Source organism: Poecilia reticulata, linkage group LG22 (assembly GCF_000633615.1).
Source record: "Poecilia reticulata strain Guanapo linkage group LG22, Guppy_female_1.0+MT, whole genome shotgun sequence".
Classification (NCBI taxonomy): Eukaryota; Metazoa; Chordata; class Actinopteri; order Cyprinodontiformes; family Poeciliidae; genus Poecilia; species Poecilia reticulata.
Genome location: NC_024352.1, coordinates 9780449 through 9803501, shown reverse-complemented (window position 1 = coordinate 9803501; position 23053 = coordinate 9780449). Strand labels below are relative to the sequence as shown.

General features: G+C 40.2%; 4 protein-coding genes across 4 annotated transcripts in view; 1 reads left to right on the top strand and 3 right to left on the bottom strand.

Annotated features, from left to right (window-relative positions):
* Positions 1–5908, bottom strand: part of sos2 (son of sevenless homolog 2 (Drosophila)) — a 32404-nt gene extending 26496 nt beyond the window's left edge. The window contains exons 1-2 of the mRNA XM_017302434.1: positions 5528–5908; positions 4975–5127 (exon numbers count right to left, since the gene is read on the bottom strand). Coding sequence (XP_017157923.1) covers positions 4975–5058 — 84 coding nt within the window. The 5' untranslated portion in view covers positions 5059–5127; positions 5528–5908. The remainder of the gene's footprint in view (positions 1–4974; positions 5128–5527) is intronic.
* Positions 5909–6093: 185 nt separating this feature from the next.
* Positions 6094–13446, bottom strand: l2hgdh (L-2-hydroxyglutarate dehydrogenase). The gene is made up of 10 exons (XM_008398986.2): positions 13214–13446; positions 11982–12097; positions 11623–11774; positions 10982–11113; positions 10127–10289; positions 10003–10037; positions 9731–9898; positions 8388–8545; positions 8176–8307; positions 6094–8084 (listed from the first exon to the last, which is right to left on the bottom strand). The coding sequence occupies exons 1-10, from the start codon at positions 13303–13305 to the stop codon at positions 7889–7891; spliced, it is 1344 nt and encodes a 447-aa protein (XP_008397208.1). The 5' UTR covers positions 13306–13446; the 3' UTR covers positions 6094–7888.
* A 65-nt stretch (positions 13447–13511) lies between these two features.
* Positions 13512–15669, top strand: dmac2l (distal membrane arm assembly component 2 like). Its single transcript, XM_008398988.2, has 5 exons — positions 13512–13607; positions 13707–13810; positions 14669–14877; positions 15008–15179; positions 15311–15669. Exons 2-5 carry the CDS (start codon positions 13716–13718, stop codon positions 15423–15425), a joined length of 591 nt encoding a protein of 196 aa, XP_008397210.1. The 5' UTR covers positions 13512–13607; positions 13707–13715; the 3' UTR covers positions 15426–15669.
* Positions 15670–15970: 301 nt separating this feature from the next.
* cdkl1 (cyclin dependent kinase like 1 (CDC2 related kinase)) lies at positions 15971–22533 on the bottom strand. The gene is made up of 9 exons (XM_008398987.1): positions 22278–22533; positions 21329–21450; positions 18718–18790; positions 18243–18333; positions 17206–17406; positions 16780–16862; positions 16617–16673; positions 16379–16525; positions 15971–16191 (listed from the first exon to the last, which is right to left on the bottom strand). Exons 1-9 carry the CDS (start codon positions 22443–22445, stop codon positions 16090–16092), a joined length of 1044 nt encoding a protein of 347 aa, XP_008397209.1. The 5' UTR covers positions 22446–22533; the 3' UTR covers positions 15971–16089.
* Positions 22534–23053: the final 520 nt, after the last annotated feature.

Genomic DNA, 23053 nt, shown 5'->3' with positions numbered 1-23053 from the left:
TCTTTGGACTGCTTCGTGTGAAGCAGTGAGTCCAAGTCTGACAAAACCATAACAAGCCTGTTACTTCTGGCTTTCAAAGGCTTCACCGGCGGCAGCTGTGCAGCAAGTTGAGACAATGACAGTGGCACTTCGGCCCACCAGCTGCTTTCTGAGTTTCACTTGACTCATCATACCAGTTCTCACGTAATGCAAACAAATAAAAGACATGACTGGGCCGTTTATTTGTAAATACAACGCTATTGGGAAAAATCCAAGCCTGGAAAATGCTAAAGGGCTATTTACAGCAGCTGAGCCTGGGGCAATATGTAAAATCATGAAATTTTTTTTATTTTACTCGGATATTGTTACTGCTGCAAAAATTTAACTGTGTTGATTATAGTTAAATGATATCTCCTACATTTGTTTTGCTGCAGTTTGATTTTAATGCATAAACTTTTGAAAACATTAAATTTACATTAGTTTTTAAACGTTGTTGATATTCCGCTAATGTAAAAAAAGCAAAACAAGAAAAATAAACTACTTTTTTTGCAACTCCAGTGTTGCAAAAAAAGAAACACAAGTCATATGTGAATAGGCCTGTCAAAATAAGGAATAAATCAATTAATCACGTGATAAATACATTTAAAAAAATTTTATTTGCTTGATTTATCATTTTTCTCTGTTTTTACCAAAAACTGAATGATTAAAGTCTTCAGTCTGGTGCTTTGGTCTTAACTAGCCCTTTTTTTTTTTTGAAAGATAATTTTGTTTACAAAAACTTCATAGTTCATTTTATTTGTTGTTCTTGATGTTTTCTTTATTTATTTTGGATATTTCAAATGTCTCCCAGTGCCAGTGTTTAAATGTTCATTAGAGTTTCATTGATTTTCCAGAATGCGTTCTTGTATCTTTATGCCATTGTTGCTGTAATATTACTCAAAAATGGTCTCAAAACAGCAATATTATTGTTTATCGCAATAAGTTCTGGGACAATTTATCGGCCAGCAAAATTTTTTATTGTGACAGGCCAACATGTGAATAAGTTTTTTCATGCGATAAATCATTAAAAAAAAACATGCCATGCCGTTTTCCTCCAACTGTGTCCTCTTTTTGTGGTTTGGGCCAGTGGCAACGTTGTCCGGTTGTTGGTCATGTGACTTGTGTGATGCAAAATAATGTTTCCATTGCAGTTCAGTGAAATAGACCAATTTTGATGCGGTCAAAAATAAGCCACGTCATCCTAACCCCAGAGTGTTTTAATCAAAACAAGGTTTTTTCTAAACTGAAATGTTTCCTTTCTCGAAACACTAAGTTGCGCAATTATATGTTCTCTGGAAACGCAGCTGCTTTTTCGCGTCATTTAGCATCTTGCCATGACTTCTGAATTCAAGTCCTGTGATGTTTTTGGGGTATTTGACGTCCCGACCCTCAGCTTGATACACTACAGATCAGTGGGGCGACATTCACAGCGTTCCTCTCCGTTGTCATCGGGTCTGTTAATTTCAGTATCACCCTGTGCGTTTCTTCACGTAAAAAGCGGATCTACTGACCAGTAAGGGATTTGCTGCAAGTTTCACTTTCACTTTGTTCTGCAGCTGCCCCTGGGTAACTCGGCATGTGGTTGTGTAACATAACAAACGTCTGGAGCTCACTGATCAGTTTCCAGCTTCTTTTTTTTTTTTTCATAACTTCATGGATGCCACGCGTGTCGTCGTCAGGTTGAATTAGCCGCAAAAACATCTAAGACGAGAGTCAGGGATTTTTTTWTTTTTTTTTTTAAGTTGTGGTCAGTGCACTCAGCTCCAATTCATCAGAAACTTAAGTTTTTCATTCATACTTGTAGGATAAAAAATACCTCATTAAATTCTCTATAAGCTGTAAAAGTTTTCACTGAAACATCCTCGTGGGTTGGTTTATTTTGGGAAAATATAAAAACAAGACACAAAATACAGGCCACGCAATCGCCTGGCGTTACGCACAGCCCAGCCGGTAAATTGTGCTGGTAAATATTTATGTCGTTTTTATCTTTTGTTTATGTTCTTCTGCTGCCGGCTTGTGATACGCTCCTTTCCCCATTGTGTACGGTTTGTTGGGAGAGTGTACACCGAACACATGGCTGAGCTCCACCCTGACTCCGCTCGACCAATGGGCTGGTGACGGGACTTTGCTATGCCTCCAGTTATTTTCGTACGCCCGTTTCAGGCCATCTGTAATTAGTTGCCTTGTTGCTGTGTTCACTTGTGACTTTGATGAGGAGACAGATGGTGTCAAATTGTTAGCAAACATGAGGTTTGCACAGTGAAGCTGGGAGACTGAACGGTGAGTCTCCGCTGCATGAGAGAGAGTGAGACGTCCTTCAGACGCCGCTCACTGGGAGACGCAGATTTTATTATGTAATGTTACATTTGGGTCCTCGATGCGGCACTCTAGTCGCTTTGATTCTGTAATTATGTAGTCTGCATCAAACGTGTGAGCCGTGGCGACATTTCAGCCCACATGGACCCGTTTGACCTACTGATTGAACTCTGCATGCGGAGGAAGGAGATGCAGGATTGTTGCTTTTTAATGCCTTCAAACGCCATGGAAGCGAAAAGGTGACAAGCAACAGAGTCACAGGACTACGACACCGGCGGTCCAACCGTCAGGTATCAGTCGGCTAATTAGCTGTAGCAGCTAGCCTGCAGTCGGCGGCTGAATGGATACACCACAGCTCACAGCTTGTCAAATTTTTAAATTTTAAAAAGCCAACAGGTCATCTTTTAGAAACTAAACAAATGACACTCGACATTGTCAATAACAGTGTCCTTAAGCAAGACCTTAATAAGGGGCCAGCATATTTCCAAATTTGTCTTTTTTCTAAGTGAGATGAAACTTTGATATCTGTAACCAGGCTGACCGGCAGTGTGCAGCAACTGGTGGGTGAATGGCAATTAAAATGTCTTCACTTAACAGTTAGCACCAATGTTAATAAAATATAAAATCCAAAGCACAAAAATGAAGTGCGTCTAGTGATACATAAGAATATCTTCTTTTTGTTGTGCAGTACAGACAATTTAAATATTATTAAAAGAATATTTTTTGAGAAACAAGTCACTACGAGTTAATGTTATGTCCCTCCTAACTAATCACTAATAGTATTTAAAAGAAAATAGTTACAGCTCAGTTCTAGTCTAAAGGTTGATGTTCAAATATTTTCAGTGTTTTTGTTGTTTGTCAGAGCACGCATTTCCATTTCGAGCTAAAAGCAGCAAGAGAATTGTAGCGTTATTATTATTATTATCATTATTATTTGAGCCAATTTTATATACCTGCCTCTTTAGGAAAAGTGCAGCAAGCAGAGACCCTACTCTGTCTCATCTTTGAGCAGCAAATCAAGTTTCCCCCCTCCGTCTCTGGTGTTTCTGACGACAGAAACGCCGTCAGAAGCGCTCTCGTTCGGAGCAGAAAACAGAAACCGAGCCTTGTGATGATGGGAAGAAGCCGAGATGAGGCAAGAAAAAGAAAGGGAGAGTAAAAATGGGAACTGATACAGGTCAATCCTGCTGACCAAGGACATTAAAAATCAAAGTAATCGTTTGCCTACGATAAACACTGTGGTTTATAAAAAATAAAAAAAAAAGTGCTTTTGCATTTTGTTTTCCTTGAAAAGAGATGGAAACTTAACGTGATGTAAGCATCATAAAGGAGCAGCAAAGTGTCTATTTAAAGCAGGGGTTGTACATTCTCACTATATGACCTACGCTGAGGAACAAAAAAAGGCAACAAATGAGCCATAAATTGTTTTACAACACAAGCAAAAGACGGTTCCACGAGCATTTAATCTGCGCCATGTACGTTGTTACATATCATAAAACTGTGAAACACACTGCACTGCAAAGATTGGGAAACCCTGAGCAACTTCTTCAAAATCATAGTGGGTAAAAAATGATCTTCATTAGGGAACTTAAACAACCAAAGTCTTTGAATAATCACACAGAAAGTTAACAAAGGAGGAGAGACAACATCAGTTCAGGAAAGCATTGTTGTTGGTTTGAGGTAATGTGGCTAGCCTGATGGCGGTTTTTATCCTACACAGAGATGTGAAATAACCATGGATAACTCTTGCATTTTTAAGAATCATAAGAAGTTACGCGCTTTTGAAAGTTTTAAATTATGTTTTCTTCTTTTTCCCCTTCAGTTCTGGGTTTTTAGTCCAGTTGTCAGTGGAAGTGCTAATGGTGCGTTCAGGTACAGGCCTCGGTACGCAACTGGAAACTAACCAAACCCTACTGCTAGGTATGAAGGAGGTTGCATGATGCTGTGGGCCCCACTCTGTTTCAAAGGTTCTGGAAACCGTCATCGTCGCCTCTTTACAATACCAGGACATCACTAATGATCTGTATACGGATATTGCCAAATAAACGCGGAAATTACTCAACAAACATCCAAAATAAGTAGTTCAAACACACCGATCTTCTCTCCGATGAGACGCTTTTAAGAGGCGAACTGCATGTCACACCACTTTTGCACAAACGCGAGACGAAGACGATCGAAGATACAAGTCGTTTGTGTTTTTGGCTGGGGAAAGACTTTAAAAAGATGCAAATGCTCATGTTTATTACTACGGATGTCAAAAATGCATCAGCCAAATTGAATTTAGAGCTCAGGGATGCTGACTTAATGGTGGCCTCTGGTTTTCTAATTTATCTATATCCACAATAATGTTTAGTTTTTATTCTTTTTCTGTGACAAAACTAATGGAAAAGTTTTTAAAAAATGGTATAGATAGATAGAGATAGATAGATAGATAGATAGATAGATAGATAGATAGATAGATAGATAGATAGATAGATAGATAGATAGATAGATATCAAAGTTAACTAAATTATGATGTTCATTCATATCCAATGTTGCTCTACTCTAGCCCAACACTACTCAACTCAACTCTATGAGGGAATGTGTGTGAAAAATATGGTTAAGTGGATCTTACACACTGAAGTTTTGTCAGACTGATACCTTTTTTAGAGCTTGCACGAAGAGGCCTCTCCACTTGTGACTGTTCTCTTCACTCGAAAAGTCGTACATCTGCTGGGGCTGCATCGCTGTAGCGGCTCCTGGCGTTGCCGTGATCCGGGCTGAACTGTCAGCATCGGCCCCGAATAGATAGTCCTGATGGGTGGGTCAGTCCGGAGCAGGCACGGGGGTTGGTGGGGAAATGGGAGTAGGGGTGGGGGGGAGAAAAAGTCACCGTTTTGTGTAAAAATATGCAGAATAAAGCTTAACCACCGCACTGCGAGTCCCACGTCGAGTCCGGGTTGACAACGAAAAACTCGCGACCAAAAAAGCACATGTAGCCGTGAAGTTAACTCGCTAGCTCGGTGGCTAATAATAGCTGTAAACACAGAGCTCGGCTAACTGAAGAGCTAACAGCTAATAACAATGTTGCCGAGTGTTGTGCCAATTAGTTTGGTTACAGAAATGTATAGCAGGCACGTTTAACTCAGAGTTACGACAACAAGCAGGCGCCCCGTTTGTTACCTGCTACAAGTTGCGTTCGAATATCTCCTACCTAAACACCTGTAACCTTTGTAAGCTAACCAGCTAGCTGGTGCTACAGGCAGCTGCTGGCCTCGATGCGCTTCCACTCCTATGTTGTGGCACACAACCCCTTCAGCTCCAAACAAGGCACACTTTTTTCTTCGCGGCTCATTTCACAATTAGTCATCTTTTCCGCAACTACCAGATGTTATATCCAGCGTATATTCCTTTAAAGAAACAGTGGGAAGTCCAAGGCATTTTGGTGGGTGAAGAGCTGCTATAAAAAGAAGTCGGAGGGTTTTTTTTTTTTTTTTTTTTGGTTAGAGAAGTCGGAATCGCTCGCAACTCCGCTACTGCCGCTGCTTGTTTGCTGCTGCAGCTGCGCGACCTATCCGTCCTGCAGACACGCACGCTGCGTAATTTCACATGTAACCGGATGGAAACACTTGGATATGAATCACATATCCACACAAAAACAGATACAAAAAACTACAGCATATAATAAAAACACGTTGTTTTTTTTTTGTTTTTTTTTTTCCTTGTTTTAAGTTGGGCCAAAACATGGCCAAATATATACCCAGTAAACGAGAAACTGAATCTTTTAAAAATAAAATTTATTCGGAAACCATGACGCAAAGTTCCTTAGTAAAAACTGCTTGCACAAAGATTAGATAATTTAAACACATTTTCTGCCAATAGTAAGGTTCACTGACGGAGCTTATCGTCATTGCGCCCTCTTGTGGAGAAACTGTGTTTCTACATCGCTCAAGAAAAGGTGGAATGAATGGACAACTTTTATTAAACTATTTTAAAGCATCGACCCAGACGTTTTCGTAAAATCAAACGGTTACATATAACTCATAATCCATAGAACAATATCCCATTATCATTATTTTGCTTTTTTTTATTGTATAATTATTTATTTAACCATAGTAAAAACTGCCCTTTCAGAAAACAACCACACATCTTCTGGTGACACCACACAAAGTAACCAATCTGTTGGGTTGGTTCATTTGTATATTTTTCCTCTATTAATCAGGTTCATTCTGACATTTCTAAATCAAATTCCACTTTCAAAAGCAATTTCCTTGTGGTATGCATGACTGGAGCAAAACCGTTGTGTGAGAAGACTCTGCATGGACTTCAGGAAAACGTGGCAACAATTAAACAGATGGAAGAGGTTTGTGAATACGACCAGGACAGACTGGAAGAATGGCCAGATTAATTATCAAAAATCTTCAGTGATCGCCGCAATAAAACCCATAAGGTCAGATAGAAGGTTTAAATCGGGGTGGTTTACGAGTTCCCACATCGTTTCCTGCGTCACCTCAGGCTTCCTCTGACATTTAATGACTCCCGAAAAGTTAACTCCACCACACAGGCCTATGGGATGATCACTGTCACCAATTCAGTCAATACCAGAAAAAGAAAGAAAAAAAAAAAAAACACATTGCCTACTAGTCAGAAACAGAGTTGAGCTAAAGTAGTGAGTTCAGACTAAAAATAAAAAGGCAATACAAGCAGAATACTGCGCTTATTTTAAAAATGGGGGCATTTGTACATTAGTAAACCAAACAGAAAGAAAAACAACGTCAAACTAAATCCTCTGCCAAAATGCTAACCATTGCTTACTGATTAGCTAGATTATTTCGTATATTTTCCCCAATGACTATCATTACCACGTCAACGATGCCGCACTTTAAAAAGGTCCAAACATTCATGCACATTCAATCCAAATATATATTTTCTGTAAAAAATACTCATGTATTCAATTGTTAGCATGTAAAAATAAAATAACAGTGAGAGATTTGTGTACATTAGTTACAGCAGTCGGTGAACTCACTGAGGCGCTTTAAAAAAAAAAAAAAAGGTCACAGTTTCAAACGACAGAAAATGAAAGAGACATTTATAGATTTGGTATCACGTAGAATCTAAAACCAGCTTAAAACATTTTTGTGCACTTTTGAGCAGACAAATGTATTTTCCGGAGATGAATGATTTTTCAAACATAACCAATAGCTTAAAAAAAAAAAAAAGAATCTCAGCACCACAATTCAACTAGCAGAAACACTTAATGTATGTCCACATCCTGTCTAATACTTACAAGGTAAGAAGATCCTAAACAAAATCATTTGAAAGTTAGAAAATTATTTCCAATTTCATGTCTCCAGAAGGTTGTGCAGAGGGTAAAGATGAGCTTCTACACGGATGTGAAAGAGTAAACATGTTTGCAGCCCGTTTCAGCACTTCAGTGATAAAAGTCATTAAAAAAAGAGTCAAACTAAAGGCCTGGCATTAACTCAACAGGCTCAGAAAGTTTCAATTTGTGGCTGGATTTCTGCGTTACATTTTTATTCCATCCCAGTTTCATCACGCCGATCGCCGCGAGCGTCTACAGCATGAAGCGACTCTCCACCTCGTCCGCAATCATTTCGGCGATGGCGAGGGAGGAGGTAGCTGCCGGGGAGGGGGCGTTACGCACGTGGAGCACCCGACTGCCCAAATCTCCGACGCCGCCGTCGAAGACGAAGTCATCCACAAGGTTCCCGTCCCGGTCGAGGGCCTGAGCTCGGACTCCCGTTGGACCTCTGGACAGGATCAGTGGGTAAGCACAAAAATAAATTAATTAATTTAAAAAATCGTGGAAATACAAGCATATAATGTAAAAATGTCCACTACCTGATCACGTCGCTTAGAGAGAGTTCGGGGATATACTTCTGCAGAATCTTAATCTGCGCGCCAAGGAAAACTCCTCGGTACATTTCCCCGATCCCATAAGTTACATTCCTCAGCACGAGCTTCTGAAGGCCTCTGTACGCATAAAAACAAGCAGAAAAGAAAAATATCATCAGGAGCTGCTGCACTCCTCCAAGAAAAGCTCAACAGATTACCTGAAGGATAGTGCGTCTGCAAAGTCGCGGGCATTGAAGTCGTACAGGTGGTAGCCCTCCCTTTTAAATGCCAGCACCGCGTTGGGGCCGAGCCAGACGCCGCCGTCCATCCGCGGCGTGAAGTGAACTCCGAGGAACGGGAAACGAGGGTCAGGAACCTGAAAGAGACGCTAGTTAGGTCAACATAAAACTTCTCTGACAGACTGAAAAAGTGAACATTTAAAGTGGAACAGCCTTGTTAACCATTTGATCCGTTATATATATATATATATATATTTTTTTTTTTGCATAATCACCCTTATGATGCTTGAATTAAGGTCATATATAGTCATTAAAAGGCTACTGAAGCTCACTTACTGCAATTTCAAAAGTTAAAGATTGCCCCCATAATAACTTTTTTTTTTTTTTATCCAAGTGTATTGTAAATAATTTTTTTCAACTTTTAAATAAGCTCCACTTTTAAGCATGGATTATTTCAATATTTTACTGTCATTTATATTTTTACTGCTTTGGATTTTTCTTAAAAAGAGGAATCTAAAGTTTCCCTCAAAGTATCTAAAAACAGGACTCGGATGCTGCAGGTCTCTCATTTATAAACATACTAGTACATCTAAAAAAAAAAAAAAAAGAAAGAAAAAAGAATATTGTGTAAAAGTGGATTAAATAATATTTAACTTTTACACAATAAAAAAAGAGATTCCGAGTTACCCAGAAAGAGAAACTCATTAGAAACATTAGAATTATCTCAGCCTTTGTTTCTTATAATTTTGATAATAATGGCTCGCAGACACTGAAACCCCAAAATTCAGTGTCTCAGAAAATGAGAATACTGTGATAAAGCTCATTGGTGCACAAAGTTTTGTATCCAAGCGCATCAATGAAAAATTGAAAGGAAGTAAAAAGTGTGGCAAAAGAAGGCAGCACCAGGGAGAACTGCAGCCTTGAGAGGAAGAAGTGAAATCCATTCCAGGCACACAGACCGAACAGCAGACAAGACGAATGTTATGTTTGAATGTGACCACTGAAAAACAGGATCAGTGACACGGTTTGGAAAAAAAAAAAAATATATATATATATATATATATATATATAAAACAAATGTCAATCTCTCCAGCTGTATTGTTTTATTTTAATAGAAAATATGACTTGTGAGTAGAGTATTAGAAAATGGGAGATAAAAAAAAACAAAAAAAAAACGGTGAGGGTATAGGGTGATGTTTTATTTACCCTAGACCCTGGTTGCTGTAGTAACAACAACCCCGGCCACAGAACAGCTCCCTGGGTTCTGGGAAAGGTTTCCTGTGAAAACACAGCCACTGCGTCCAGACCTTCAGCAGACTCACAGGGTAGATGTTTCCTCTGACCAGGTAGTGCTTCTCTGGTTTCAGCACCAGGTAGTCTCCTCTGAAGGGGACGATCCTCGGTTCCGGGCTGCAACCAGAAATCTGTGACAGCCGGTCCGAGAAGAGGCCGCCGCAGGTCAGGACGTAACGGCACCGCACTTCATCGCCCTGTTCACAAAGGATGCGGTTAAAATAAAATTTAAAAAAACTAAGGAGCAGCAGAACGAAGTTAAAATGTTTGGAAGCTTTTCTGTAACTTGAATAGGACCTGCCTTTTTATCTCTTATTGCAATGGGATGTTTCAGTCCTGAAAATTAAATGGCAAGAGAGAAAAGGATGAAAATGCAAACATTGTGTTGTTTTTTTTTTAAAAGATTTTTTTTGTGTGGTCCTTACCGTCGGTGCTCCTGGCTCGGCCCTCTTTCATCACGGACATGTCAGTGACCTCAAACTCGGTAAGCACGGCGCCGCCTGCCTCCTCAAAGTCTCTGCCGTACCTGAGGGCCACCATCCGCCAGTCAACGATGCCGGTGTAGGGCGAATCCAAGGCCATTATCCCCTGAAGAAGTGGCATTATGAAGTTAGCCTCTTCCTTTATGTATTTTCCTAAATTTAAAGGTGACCTACTTCTTCCTTGAACAAGTTAGGATATGTCTATGGCCTATATGAATCCACTACATCTCAGGGTGGGGGGGGTTTCAGCACAAAATCACTCTTAGATAATCTTAAAGACCTTAGTCTTGTCAGTTCTTTCAGAGTTAGCTTTTTTTAGGGGCTCCTGTCACTTTACATCCAAATAAGCTGCTGCTCAAATTTTACACTCACACGTGAAAATGGCTGCAGACAGATGCGTGATTATACAACCGCACATCTTTGAAAAGCAGAAGTGGAGCCTCCTACACAAGCTACAAGAATGCCGCAAGTGGTTTCTGGATGGTAAGTCAATGATAAGACACTTGTCTATTCCAGCAGCCGTTGTACAGCTGTAAAACCAGCTGGAGCTCAGCATGGGTTGCCCGGTAAGGGGCAGTGTCGGCTGATTTCTGACGATATATTCCAGAGGTTTTTGAAACGGCTCATTTTCCAGACACCAAAAAAAACAACAACAAAGTTATCACTAAAAACTTTTGGGGTGTTTTTTTGTTTTTGTTTAGCACTTGTTCTGTTTTTAGAAGCAGTAGAAAGCCAAATGGAAATACAAAAAGTTTAAAAAAAAGTTGTTTGGCAAAAAACTCAAACATTTTTTTTTACCCGGCAGTACGGTTCTCGCTCTCGGATTCCCTTGGCGTCGACAATGCTGAGGTCGCGCACTTCGTTCTTCAAGCCGCGTTCATACAGAGCTTTCAGTCTGGGAATTTCTTCTTGTTCTACAGCCACAATTAGCTGTCGGTGGAAACGTTCTGTTAGTTAAACACTTAACAATTGAGCATCTTAGAGATCTACAGAAGGTTACATCTACTAATCAGCAGCATATGTAAAATTAGTTTTGGATTCTTGATGCCAATGAAAGGTGTTTTTTATTGAGCGGGCTACCAAAAAGTAAAGAGTTCAGTGGTTTTTGAGAACAAGAGTTGGGTGAACAAGTTTAGTGCACATCATCACAGGGTCAAAATTGCACATAAAGATTCAAATACATACATGTACTTCAGCCTGTGTGTGTCATTGTGACCATGTGGAGACTGGGGGTAAAACTCACAATAAATGGAATTAAAATTTGAACATGCAAATCTTTTGTTTATTTTCCTTAAAATCCTAAAGTTGGATGATCGTAGCATCTACAAAAAAAAAAGACCCCATATGGTTAAAGATTCATCTAAAAAGACGTGCAGTCATGTCTCTGTTGTACATGTTTAGCTTCGGACATCAACTAAAACAAGCAAAATATGACCCACCTTTCCACATCGTTTATAAGGAATTCCTTTCGTCTCGCAGTACTGGTACGCCAACGCCGCTCCTCGTACACACAGCCGAGCCTTGAGCGAGCCCGGCGTGTAGTAGATCCCACTGTGGATCACGCCGCTGTTGTGCCCACTCTGGTGCGAAGCTGGCAGGACGAGGAAATTGACAGATATTATTCACAGTGGCACAAATATTGATCGGTTTTATACATCTCCTGCGTTTCTTTGCCTCTGCCTTGCAGAATATATCGTGGCTTTGAAGAATAACCGAAGTGGTGAAACTGAAGTCATTGCATATTTTCAGTTTTTTTATAATAATAATAATAATTAAAAACATAAAAACCCCAGCCTACCAAGTTCTTTCTCTTTCTCCAGCAGGACGAAGGTGAGCGTCGGATGTCTTTGAATTAGCTCTCTGGCTGAGGCCAGGCCCACGATGCCGGCACCGACAATGGCCACGTCGTATGTGCTGAAAAACAGGCAGCTGTTCAAACTCCAACTGGACCTTAACTGGGTCACAGGAAGGGAAAAAAAAACGTGGAGCCTAATATTTGACTCAGTGTTTCAATGTCTAACTTAGCTTGACTTTATGACCAAGAGACCTTTGAAGGGTCGAGGAAGGTCCAATAAGACGGAAGAGATTYGAGAAGAAAACTTACTCCTGGCTGCCAAAAATCTGGCTCACCGTACGGCAGCAAAGCCTCCCTGAACATCTAGCCAGAGCCAATATGGTTAATATGTTAGAATGGCCCAGTCAAAGCTCAGACCCAAATCAAATTGAGAATCATGGGAAGGATGCCAATGATTCCCACCATTCAATCGGAGAGCTTTGGCGATTTTGGAAGAGCATGTGAAAGAGTTTTCACTATGGCGGACAATTTTCACAACAGTGAACTACTTTGTGTTTGTCTACATAAAATCCCATTAAAATACGTCAAAGGTTGTAGCTTAAACATGGAAGAAGTTCAACATTTTTTTTGCAGGACTCATTAAAAAGCGGCATAGCTTAAAAAAAACCCARSMTGATCATTCATTAACTCTTTAAAACAGCAAGCTAAACAGTGAGAATATTTCAAGTAAATTTTGCAAGATTTTTGTGTCCGAGACCCTTTAAAAGAAACTACAGAAACAGTCTGAGCTCTTCGAAGGTTGTAAGTACTGAACCCGAATGTTATCTGTGATGTAATCTGACATCTAGGTGGCATCCCTTAAGGAAGTTGATTTATGATTTGCTATTAGATATAATGTTTACATAAACGTCAAAATAGTTAATAAAAGTTTCATTACAGCAGCTGAGGAATATCTAGCCTTTTTGTTGGAAGGAGCAATATAGTTTGTACATAGCTTTATATGCGTATAAATAAAAGTTAAAAGAGAGACTATAATAGACAGATCAAACATGCTCACAGGTTTTTAGTTTAAACAAGTGTGCACAAAACTTTACACAGAAATCAGAAACCTAAAAGTCTCAGAAATCTTTAAGTACTATCAATGAAATGCTACATCCTTATTTACTCTTTCTTTTAACATTGTCATGAAAAACAAGCCTTCTCTTCTGAACACCACTCCTCTCTGTCAGTCTTACCTGTGGCGCTGTCTACTTGCAATGCCCTTTAGCAGCTTCGGCTGCGCTGCACAAACTGCATTTAAAAACGCGCCGCTCCGTGTTCTCATCATTGTTGGTACTTTGAAAGGAAGCTCACAGTTTGTCCTTCATGGTGCGGCGACCAGACAGACTTTCTGAAATCTGTGTCTCTGTGTTCTTTTGTTTTCGCAGCTAGCCATTTATGTCGCTGCTGTGTGTCCCGTGAGGCAACCCCAAGACGTAGCCACGCCTCCAGCGGGGTTCGTCCGCAGACAACTGACGTAGATACGTTTAGCCAATAGCAGGGCACGTTTTTTGTTACAGCTTGAGGTCAAGGGTAACAGAAATGGAGGCGTTCGAAACGTAAACAGTAGTTTGCGCTTTTGGAGGACAGGTGAGAGACAATTGAAACGGAGTTCCTCCTCCTTGTACCGCTGTTATTTTAACCCAACCGGAGAGCTAGTAATTGTTTAACCTTGTGTTTAATTTGCAGCTCACAGTTATGGGGCTGTTGTCGAGGACAGTGGAGTCTGTGCTAAAGCAGAGGGAGGGGAGCCGCAGACACTTCTGGGGTTGGCTCAATGCTGTTTTTAACAGGTGACAGAGTTATAATACAAAGAAATATAGTAGGCAAATATGCTGTTATCACAATGCAATTTAAAAACATTCAAAGGTTATTTTTACCTAAAATATTCGCACGTGCCACTCTTTTTAACGGTGGACTTTTTTGCTTTTTATTATTATTATTACTATTATTTTTATTATTTGACCTCCATTACTGTTTGTGTGATGGCAAGATGAGACAAACTGGATCTGTGTCACATTGTATTTAAACCTTGGAGAAACAATAATTACTGATTAAATACAGGAACTCGGGTTAAATTAGAAAAAATATATGGCTAGCCTTAGAATAATAGTGCCAAAAGTTATTTTTTGCTAATAAATAAATACTATATTTTTAAAAATATATTCTTAAAATTATTCTCATTAAAATTTGGATTTTCAAAAACTTTAATGGTGAGATAATAGCACAGCGATGACAAAAATAATTTTAAGGATTTTTAAACATCTTAACCATGGTTGCAAATTAATTTGTAGACCTCCGAAAGTTTTCAGCCTTTTTGTACGGAATGTACTAATACAACAATGAAGCTACAATTATCACAATATTACAACTGATATGCATACTGATAATATGGTGAATAAGTCTAGAACTGATTTTTATTTTATGTATTTATTGCTACCATCTAAAGTGGTTTGGTGTTCTTTAGTGTTCCTGATGTCATTTTTGTCTTGGACACTGGCTTCATTTTTGATTTAATCTTGAATCCAAAATAATTTTATAAATCAAATTAGCTCTCTTTTCTTTTTAAAGGACCTATTCTTGTCACCTTCCCAAAACATGTCTGATTTCATGCAAAGGTGAATGCGTCACCTTTATTTATTCCTGTTCAGGGTGGACCATGAGCGGATCAAAACGATCGGTCCGGACCGAGCTGCAGCCGAGTGGCTGCTGAGGTGCGGTGCCAAAGTGCGGTTCGACGGTTTCGAGCGCTGGCATCACGACTACAACGGACTCCCAACGGGGCCCCTCGGCAGATACAAGATCCAGGCGATCGACGCTACAGAATCCTGCATCATGTACAAAGGGTTCGACTACCTGGGTCGGTCTGGAGAGCGCTCCACTCCGTCTCCTTTCAACTCATCCGTTACTCAGTTTCCTTCAGAAGCTTTTTTTGCTCTGCATATACTTTGTACAACAGAAAGGCAACACTGTCTTTTCTTTTCACTCAGATGGCTTGGAATATGTGGAGGAAATTAAATTCAACAAGTGTATCTACATCGAGGACGTCTGCCTGGAACGGCTGAGTTCGATCGAGAACCTGCAGGCCAGCCTCTACATGATGGAGGTGGTGTCATGTGGAAACGTGACCGACAAGGGCCTTGTCGCTCTGCACCGACTCAAGTCAGTAGTGGCTTATGAGGCAATTTTTAAAACCACTTGCAAATATCTTTTTTTATTATTATTATTTATTAAAGTGCTAAATAAAAGCAGTAACACAGAGAAGTGATTAACAACCTCTTGCTTCCCTTCAGGAACTTGGAGTATCTGTTTCTGAGTGATCTTCCAGGAATGAAAGACAGGCACACCACAGTCGAGAGGCTCCAGAAGGCGCTTCCACGTCTGGACGTGGCGCTGGACCTGGACTGAGACCAGAGCAGCTCAGGCACTCCTCAACCATTATTTAAAAGTTTATTTAATCAGTTAATCAGTTTGTGCTTGTGAAAACGTTTAGGACTTTTGTCATTTGTAATATCTTATTTAGAATACTTTGGCATTTTGTTGATACAGACGATGAGAATGAGAGCTAATGAATGCTTGTAACAGGAACGGTTGCAGCTGTGTGTCAAATATCGTTTGTAGAACTGATTAAAGTTTATTTTTTTCCTCTTCATCATAACTTACTAAAAAAAATGTATCTTGCTACCAAAAACTCACTTTAAGACGATCCATTATAAAAAAAAAAAAAACATTTTGGCAAACTGGGCAAGGCAGTAGAGTGGAGATTAACCCTCAGTCAGCTAACAACAAGCAGAGCAGCGCGGCACTCCTCTTTGTCTAAAAAATATCAGCTTAAGAGTCTGGCAAAGCGTACTTGAGCCAACACATCCGACTGAACGCGCTGGGTGTAGTGCATAGAATCAGTAAGAGACAGCCAGCACCCCCCGTGAGGAGCAAATACGGTTAAAACGTCGTTGAATCAGTTGTTTTCTTTTTATGGAAGGAAACTACAGTCCTTAAGTCTCTGCTTCATTTCCTGCGCGGTTCAGAAAACGCAGGCGTCCGGCTTCACTTCGGACCGGGATCGGCGTGTTTAGATGTTTGGGAGGTGGTAGTTGAACTTGCGCAGGTTGTTGTAGTATTTCTTATTGTCCAGAGCGGGAAAGATGCTGCTGCTGGTCAGCTGTGGCAAATACTGGAAAGACAAGAATCAGATTTTAGAAGTAATTAACAATTTAAAATAAATAAATATATATAAACATATACACACACACACATATATATATATATATATATATATATATATATATATATATACATGTATATATATTTTTCCACCATTTTGCTCAGTAACTGGTGTGAATGTCATCCGTGCTGCTCACCCCGGGGGGCAGGTGTCTCCGAGGCAACCGCGTCCTCTTGTGCTCTCGAGTCGTGCCCTCGCTTTTTTCTCTCATGCAGTCGAAGTAGGGATGCCGCAGGAGCTGCTCACAGGTCAGCCGCTCAGACGGGTCCATTCTCAGACAGCTCTGCGGGGTTAACAGACGAAAAAATGACACCCATGTGGGCGCAGTTTCCAAACCAGGAAGTGACTTTGACTTTTAAGAGCAGCGTCCTTACCTTCATGAGGCTCAGAGTTTGATGCGAAAGATTTGGATACTTTAGCTCCAAAGGTTCCTACAAAACATGATGATGGAAGTCAGTGAAATTTAGATCCGATTATTTCTGGGTAAACATTTTAAAAACTGAAGCAACGTGATGTAGTGGGAGGTCGGACCCTCACCATCTCTGGAGGCTCTGGGATGGAAACGCCACAGAAGAACTGGTTGTTGCTGAAAACCTGCTGATGTCGAGGGATCAGATCTCCTGCGGGAAGAAAGAAAATTTTCAGGGCAAATATAAGTTGTTCATCCTATTTATGCAAAAAATAAATAAAGTGTTTTTACACAAAAAAGGGAGGGGAAAGTGGATTTATTGCAGTCATTTTTTGCAATAATCACCAATCAAAATTTTCAATTTAAATGCCGATCAAAGGAAACTTTGGCTATCAGAAGAAGAAAAGTTCAACCATCCAACTGCTGCCTTTTCAGATTCTCAAATCAAATTACGGTTTTGTAAAAACAAAAAATGAAATAATCAAAAATCTATTTAAAGGGTCATGAAAGTTCATTTGAAGCCGGGGTTCGGGCCGGCAGCGGACGGGCCTCACCCAGAGTCTTCCGGATCAGGTACAGCTGGTCCATGTCAGACTTGCCGGGCCAGAGAGGAATCCCAGACAGCAGCTCGGCAAACACACAGCCGATGGCCCACACGTCAACCGGGGGGCCGTACTGTGTGTCCCCCACCAGCAGCTCCGGGGCCCGGTACCAGCGGGTCGCCACGTAGTCTGTGTAGTAGTCACACGGCCCCGCTGGGAAAACGGAGAGAGAGAGAAATTCATCTAAAATATTTCTTTGTATATAAAGAAATGTCTCTCACACACCCTGCACACCTGACAGGTCCGAGAATAAAACGTTAATTTAAACAACAAAAATAAATCCTCCAATTTCAAAAACGTTGTTTAATCTAGAATATATAAGATGAACTTTATTTCAATTACACACATCAATAAATTATCGAGCCATTAGGAATAATTTATATTCTTTACTTGTAAATAATCCAAACAAATCGTCTTCATGTGAATGACGTTCCTGCTCAAATGAAATGTTAAAACATAATATAAAAAGAAAGTCATAAAAAAAATCTAAATGTTCTCTGAGAAAAGTTTTCTGGCATTTAGCAAGTAGAAATAATTTTTGGTGAGTCTAAAGCTAATTTAACTTCAAACTACGAGAAAAAACACATTTCTCTCTATGAAGTGAATGAAAATATGCGTATTCAACTGTAAATGACATTTTCCAAATTTCTGTTTTCAAACAAATGTTGCAGATTATTACAAAACTGCAGACAGAAAATGAAGCACTTTCCGAATCTTAAAACGCCTACTTGAAATCGAAGCATTTTCAAAGATTTCAAGCACAAACCCTGCATGTAAATACTATTTTTGGTCAAATAATAATAAAAAGAAGAAAAAAGTGACAAATCTAAGTTGACATCATTTCTGCCACAGGAAGAAATATCTCGCCTACTTGACTGTCTACTGTTGTCGTTACAGATCGACATAAAAGTTTGTTGAACCACCACTAAATGGTAGCATCAACAATTTACCAGCTGTTGCAAAAAAATAAAATAAAATAAAAAACTCACTGAGAATCCTGGCAAAGCCGAAGTCACAGAGTTTGATGACTTGGTGTTTAGTGATGAGGATGTTCTCCGGCTTCACGTCTCTGTGAATACACTGCAACGACGCAAACAGCAGCAGCATCACTACATGATCTTTAAAAAAAAARAAAAAAACTGCTTCCAGTTGTAATTCTTATTTACAACCCAAAGATACACCACAGGGAGTAAAGGAGCTGGGAGAGAGAAAAGTCTGAGGTGCTTTCTGGGCTTTATGAGACCCCGTCATGGCGGGGGCCCACGCAGCGCTCGTTGTGTCTAGGCGATAYGTTAACTGCTGCTCAGCCAAGGGGAAGGAATCCTGGCTTTAAGAAAAGGAGCCATAAAGCAGAGGAGCAGAGGCGGGGAGGAGAGGACAGAGGAATTTGGAAAAACAAGCCGAGGGAAAAAAGCTTTGACAGCCCGGAGGACGAGCTGAAGAAAACACGGAGCGCTCACTCACGTTCTGCTTGTGGCAGAAGTTGACGGCTTGGAGAGTCTGCCAGGTTATGCTCTTGACCAGGTGCTCCGGGAGGCTGTGGAGAATCAACACGGAAACAAACGTCAGCTCAGTCTTCTTAAGGAGATGTTCACGTCTTCCAGAAAGTGTGCATACTGAGAGATCKGACTTCTACAGCTGCAAGGAAACTAATTATTAAAATCAAATTAAACATGAGAGTGTTCCCTCGTGTGGTAAATGAAGCCCTGCATGAACCTTTTCACATTTTGTCACGTTACAATCACCTGCCTGAGTGTAAAAAAAAAAAAAGGTAAAGTACAAAAAGTGAAAAAATGGCAAAAAAAAAAATTATCTCATAAGTGTGGCATGCATTTGAATTCAATCCCCTTCACTCAAAGGTGAGTCTTTCGAATCACCTTTGAATGCAACTTCAGCTGTAAGTTTTTTAGAGTACATCTTTAAGCCTTGCAGAGATTCTTTGCTGGATTCAGCTCTGGACTTTGACTGAGCCATTCTGACACATAAACATGTTTCCTAAATTCAGGATTGACCTGCATTTAGTGGCTTCTTAGCTCCTGCTGAAGAAAATGAAATCCTACCAGCACGACGGTGCCACCGCAGTGTCTGATCACAGGGACGGTGTGTGTTAGCGTTTTTGTTTTTGGCTCATATTGTGTTTTGTGGAGCAAGAAAGTCCAATTCAAAATAGAGCAGCTCGCTTTAACGCGTCGTCGTCGACATTATGCTGCAAGTGTTAGAAAAATCCWACTCCGCTGGGGCGGCTTTCTTTTATTTCCTTTAATTGGGTTTTTCWGAAATATTGTTTAAACAAGAACATCTGCAATTTTATTTTAAAATATGTAGCTAAGTCAAAATACACATTTTCGTTTTTCTAGATAAGCTGTTAAAAATAGACGTGGTAACACTTTATTTGGAGGGGTGTGCATAAGACTGAATGTAACACCTGTTATGAACATGAAGGAGTCTATGAATGTTTATCAATGTTGTCATTGTCATGAAGCGTTATTCGGTAAATAATGAGACTTTTAATGCAAGTCTTGGTGCATTAAAAGTCTGCGCTCTCCCTCTGTTCTCTCCCCCTCCAGTGGACGATGGTGAACAACGGATCTCCTGTTTCCACAAAGGGCCCTGATGCTCAGCGCCGAGTTGGCTCAAGAGTCGCCATCGATCACCGTTGCTGTGGAAATGGCTAATTCGAGCCTTCGGGTGTGTCGATCAATTATAATCTCCGCCCTCTCTCTCTCTCTCTCTCTGTCTGTGTCTGTCTCTCTCTCTCTCTCTCTCTCTCTGTCTCTCTCTCTCTCATCGTCTCGTCTTTTGTGTAAATGCATGGCAGCAGAGGGGAGGAAGGAGGCGGGTGGGACGCTCCCTGCTAATAGGAGACGAGCATCGATGTCAGCATGCCGGGGAGGATCGGGCCCGTCGTCGTGGAGACGGGAGCGCCGCTCATCAAAACAGGGCAGGGTGGACGCTGACTTAGCGATAGAAACCACAAAGTTTGCAGATAACTTTGTTTTAGTTTCATTTTTGGTGTCGAGTTCCGACTCATTGCATTTACGTCCAGTTCAGGACTGTGGATGGCAACGAACACGTGAACTTTGAACTCCTGGAGTTGCCTTTTCTATGCCTTGATCAGGAGTTCAGTCGCCTGTCTTGGTGTAATCTCTCTCTAAATAATAATTTCAAAGTAAAGTCCTTTAATAGAAGCGCAGCGGAAACAATTATAACCTATTTTAAATTCTCTATGATGTGAAAATGAATGCGAATGTACCACCTGAATGACTKTTCCTTTTATATTATTATTGATTAATGAAAAAAATGTATACTTTTACAACTGTTTACACACTGAAAGATAAAACAGGTGATCCAACTTAAATATATTTAGTTAATTAAATGATCAGATTAAGTTTATCCAAGTAAATTTATTAAGCTTCATTCAGTTACTTGGTACAAATTAACACTTTTTTTTGTTTAAGTTGGAGCTTCATTCTCCTTCATCAGAGTAGACCAATTTTTAAAAAAAATCTTATAAGAATTATTATTTTTGACAATAATAACTTCACAGTTAGTGAAGTTTGAAACTCAAAAAAGCTGTGTATTGTCAGGATTGTTAATTTTACAATTTTTTCCCACTGTTCACACAAATCAAAAAAATAGGAAAATATGATTAAATGTCATAGAAATCACACCACTTYATGTAACTGGTGTCCAGAAGAAGCCTGCTATATGTATTTTAAGAACAGTGTTGCTTTAAAAAAAGTATATATATATATATATATAATTGTCACTTTTATGATCGTCACAAAATATCAAAAATCCACAAAGTCTTAGAAATTGCTACTCCCAGATACTCTTCAGGTGATTTGACTGGGCTGTTTTGTAATAAGAATAATTTCATTTGCATTTGTGAAACTAAATATTGAAACCCATTTCCCACAAATTTGTGGTTCTCTGTGTTGCTTTAGGACCTAAAACACAGAGAAGTTTAAGATTGTAAAGAGATAAATGTTAAAAGGGGAGGTGAACACTTTTCCATCAGTCAAATGAACAAACCACAGYGAACTCATGAACTTTGATGAGGAGACACACCCACCCGGCCGGGTGTCGGTCCAGCTCGTTGAGGACGGTGTGGTCGCAGTACTCGAACACCAGGTGAAGCTTCCGCTTTCGTCTGAACACTTCGATCAGATTCACCAGGTTGTTGTGCTTCAGTTGCTGAACACACAGAGCACAGGACACCGACGTTTCAGTCAGGAGAAAACTGGAAGCCCCGGCTGACAGCGGCGTCTGCGCTCATCCGACAGCAAACGGGAGCGCATAAACATGCCGTTGCCCCTGACAACCTGCCCTATTTAAGAGATCCTGGTGTCCGGCGGACCACCAAAGCCCCCCACCCACCCTCTGCATGACTAATTAAAACGCTGACGAATGCACAAACGTGTCTTTTGTTCACTGCAAAGCAGACATGATTTTTTTTTTTTACGATAGAGTTCAATATGTATTGTTGCAAGCAAGGGACTTTTTGACTCCATAAAATTAATTTTCATCGGGTAATTAGAGCAAGATCTGTTGCAGTGAGCAATAAATCAATTCATCCCATGGCAGATTAAAACGAACTAAATAACTTCCATTTACACGATTAATCGTTTCTGTTTTCTCTCTAACAAAAAACTGGATGACAAAAAGTCTTCAGTCTGCTGCTTTGGTCTCAACTCAACCAGCCCTTATTTTGAAGGACAAGTTTGCTTACAGAGACTTCATGATTCATTTTATTTGTTGTTTTGATGATTTATTTTGGATATTTAAAAATATCTGTGAGAAATTAAGGTTTATTGGCCTTTGAGGATGCGCATTATTATGCCATTACAAGTAGGCCTATATTGCTCGAAAATCGACTCAAAACAACAATATTATTGTTCACCGCAATCATTTCTGGGACAATTTATCATCCAGCAAAATTAGTTAACCTTTTTCTTTTTTCTTCTTCTTCTTTTTTTTTTTTTTGCCTTATTCAGGTCGTTTGTGATGCAGACTGTTTTCACCTTGAGCATCCTGATCTCCCTCAGCGCGATCTTTTTGATGATGGGATCGTCCTCAGACTCCACGAACTTCTTGATGGCGACGATCTGCCCGGTGTCCCTGTTTCTGCACTTGAAGACGACGCCGTACGAGCCCTCGCCGATCTTCCCCATCTTCTCGTACTTCTCCATCCTCGTCCGAAGTTAGGCAAACGCACACGCACACACGCGCGCACACACACCCTCCACTCTTAGCATGCAGGGAGGCGGGAGCTCAGCTGGAAAACAAGAGGGAGAGGTTTGGCACTCGGAGGGAAAACAGAGAGCGAGAGTGAGAGTAACCTGAGAACACCGGCTGCTTTTGTAGCATTAAAGCACAATCACCAAACAGAACTCCGTTTTTACTTTTATGAACACTTTTGCATCTCTGCATCACACACACACACACACACAGGTTAACATGCAAAACGGAGCTGATTGGACAAAAAAAAAAAAAWATATATATATATATTTTTAGATCTATCACTTAGCAAAACGCACGGCTGCCTGTTACCTAACAGCGTGTTAAGGCTTMTCTGTAGAGACCTAAATGCTCAAGATAACCTTTTAAACTCCCGGTGAAAGATAAGAGATCCGGAGAACATTATACCGTTTCTCCTAACAGTTGGATTGCATAAGGAAACATTTGCAATGCAAAGTGTGTCGGGTTATTTCCCTTGGAGGTGCAGAGAAAGACAACAGAGTGAAGCAGCAATCAAAACAATGCACTTCAAATCAGAAAATAGGACAGTTAAAAAAAA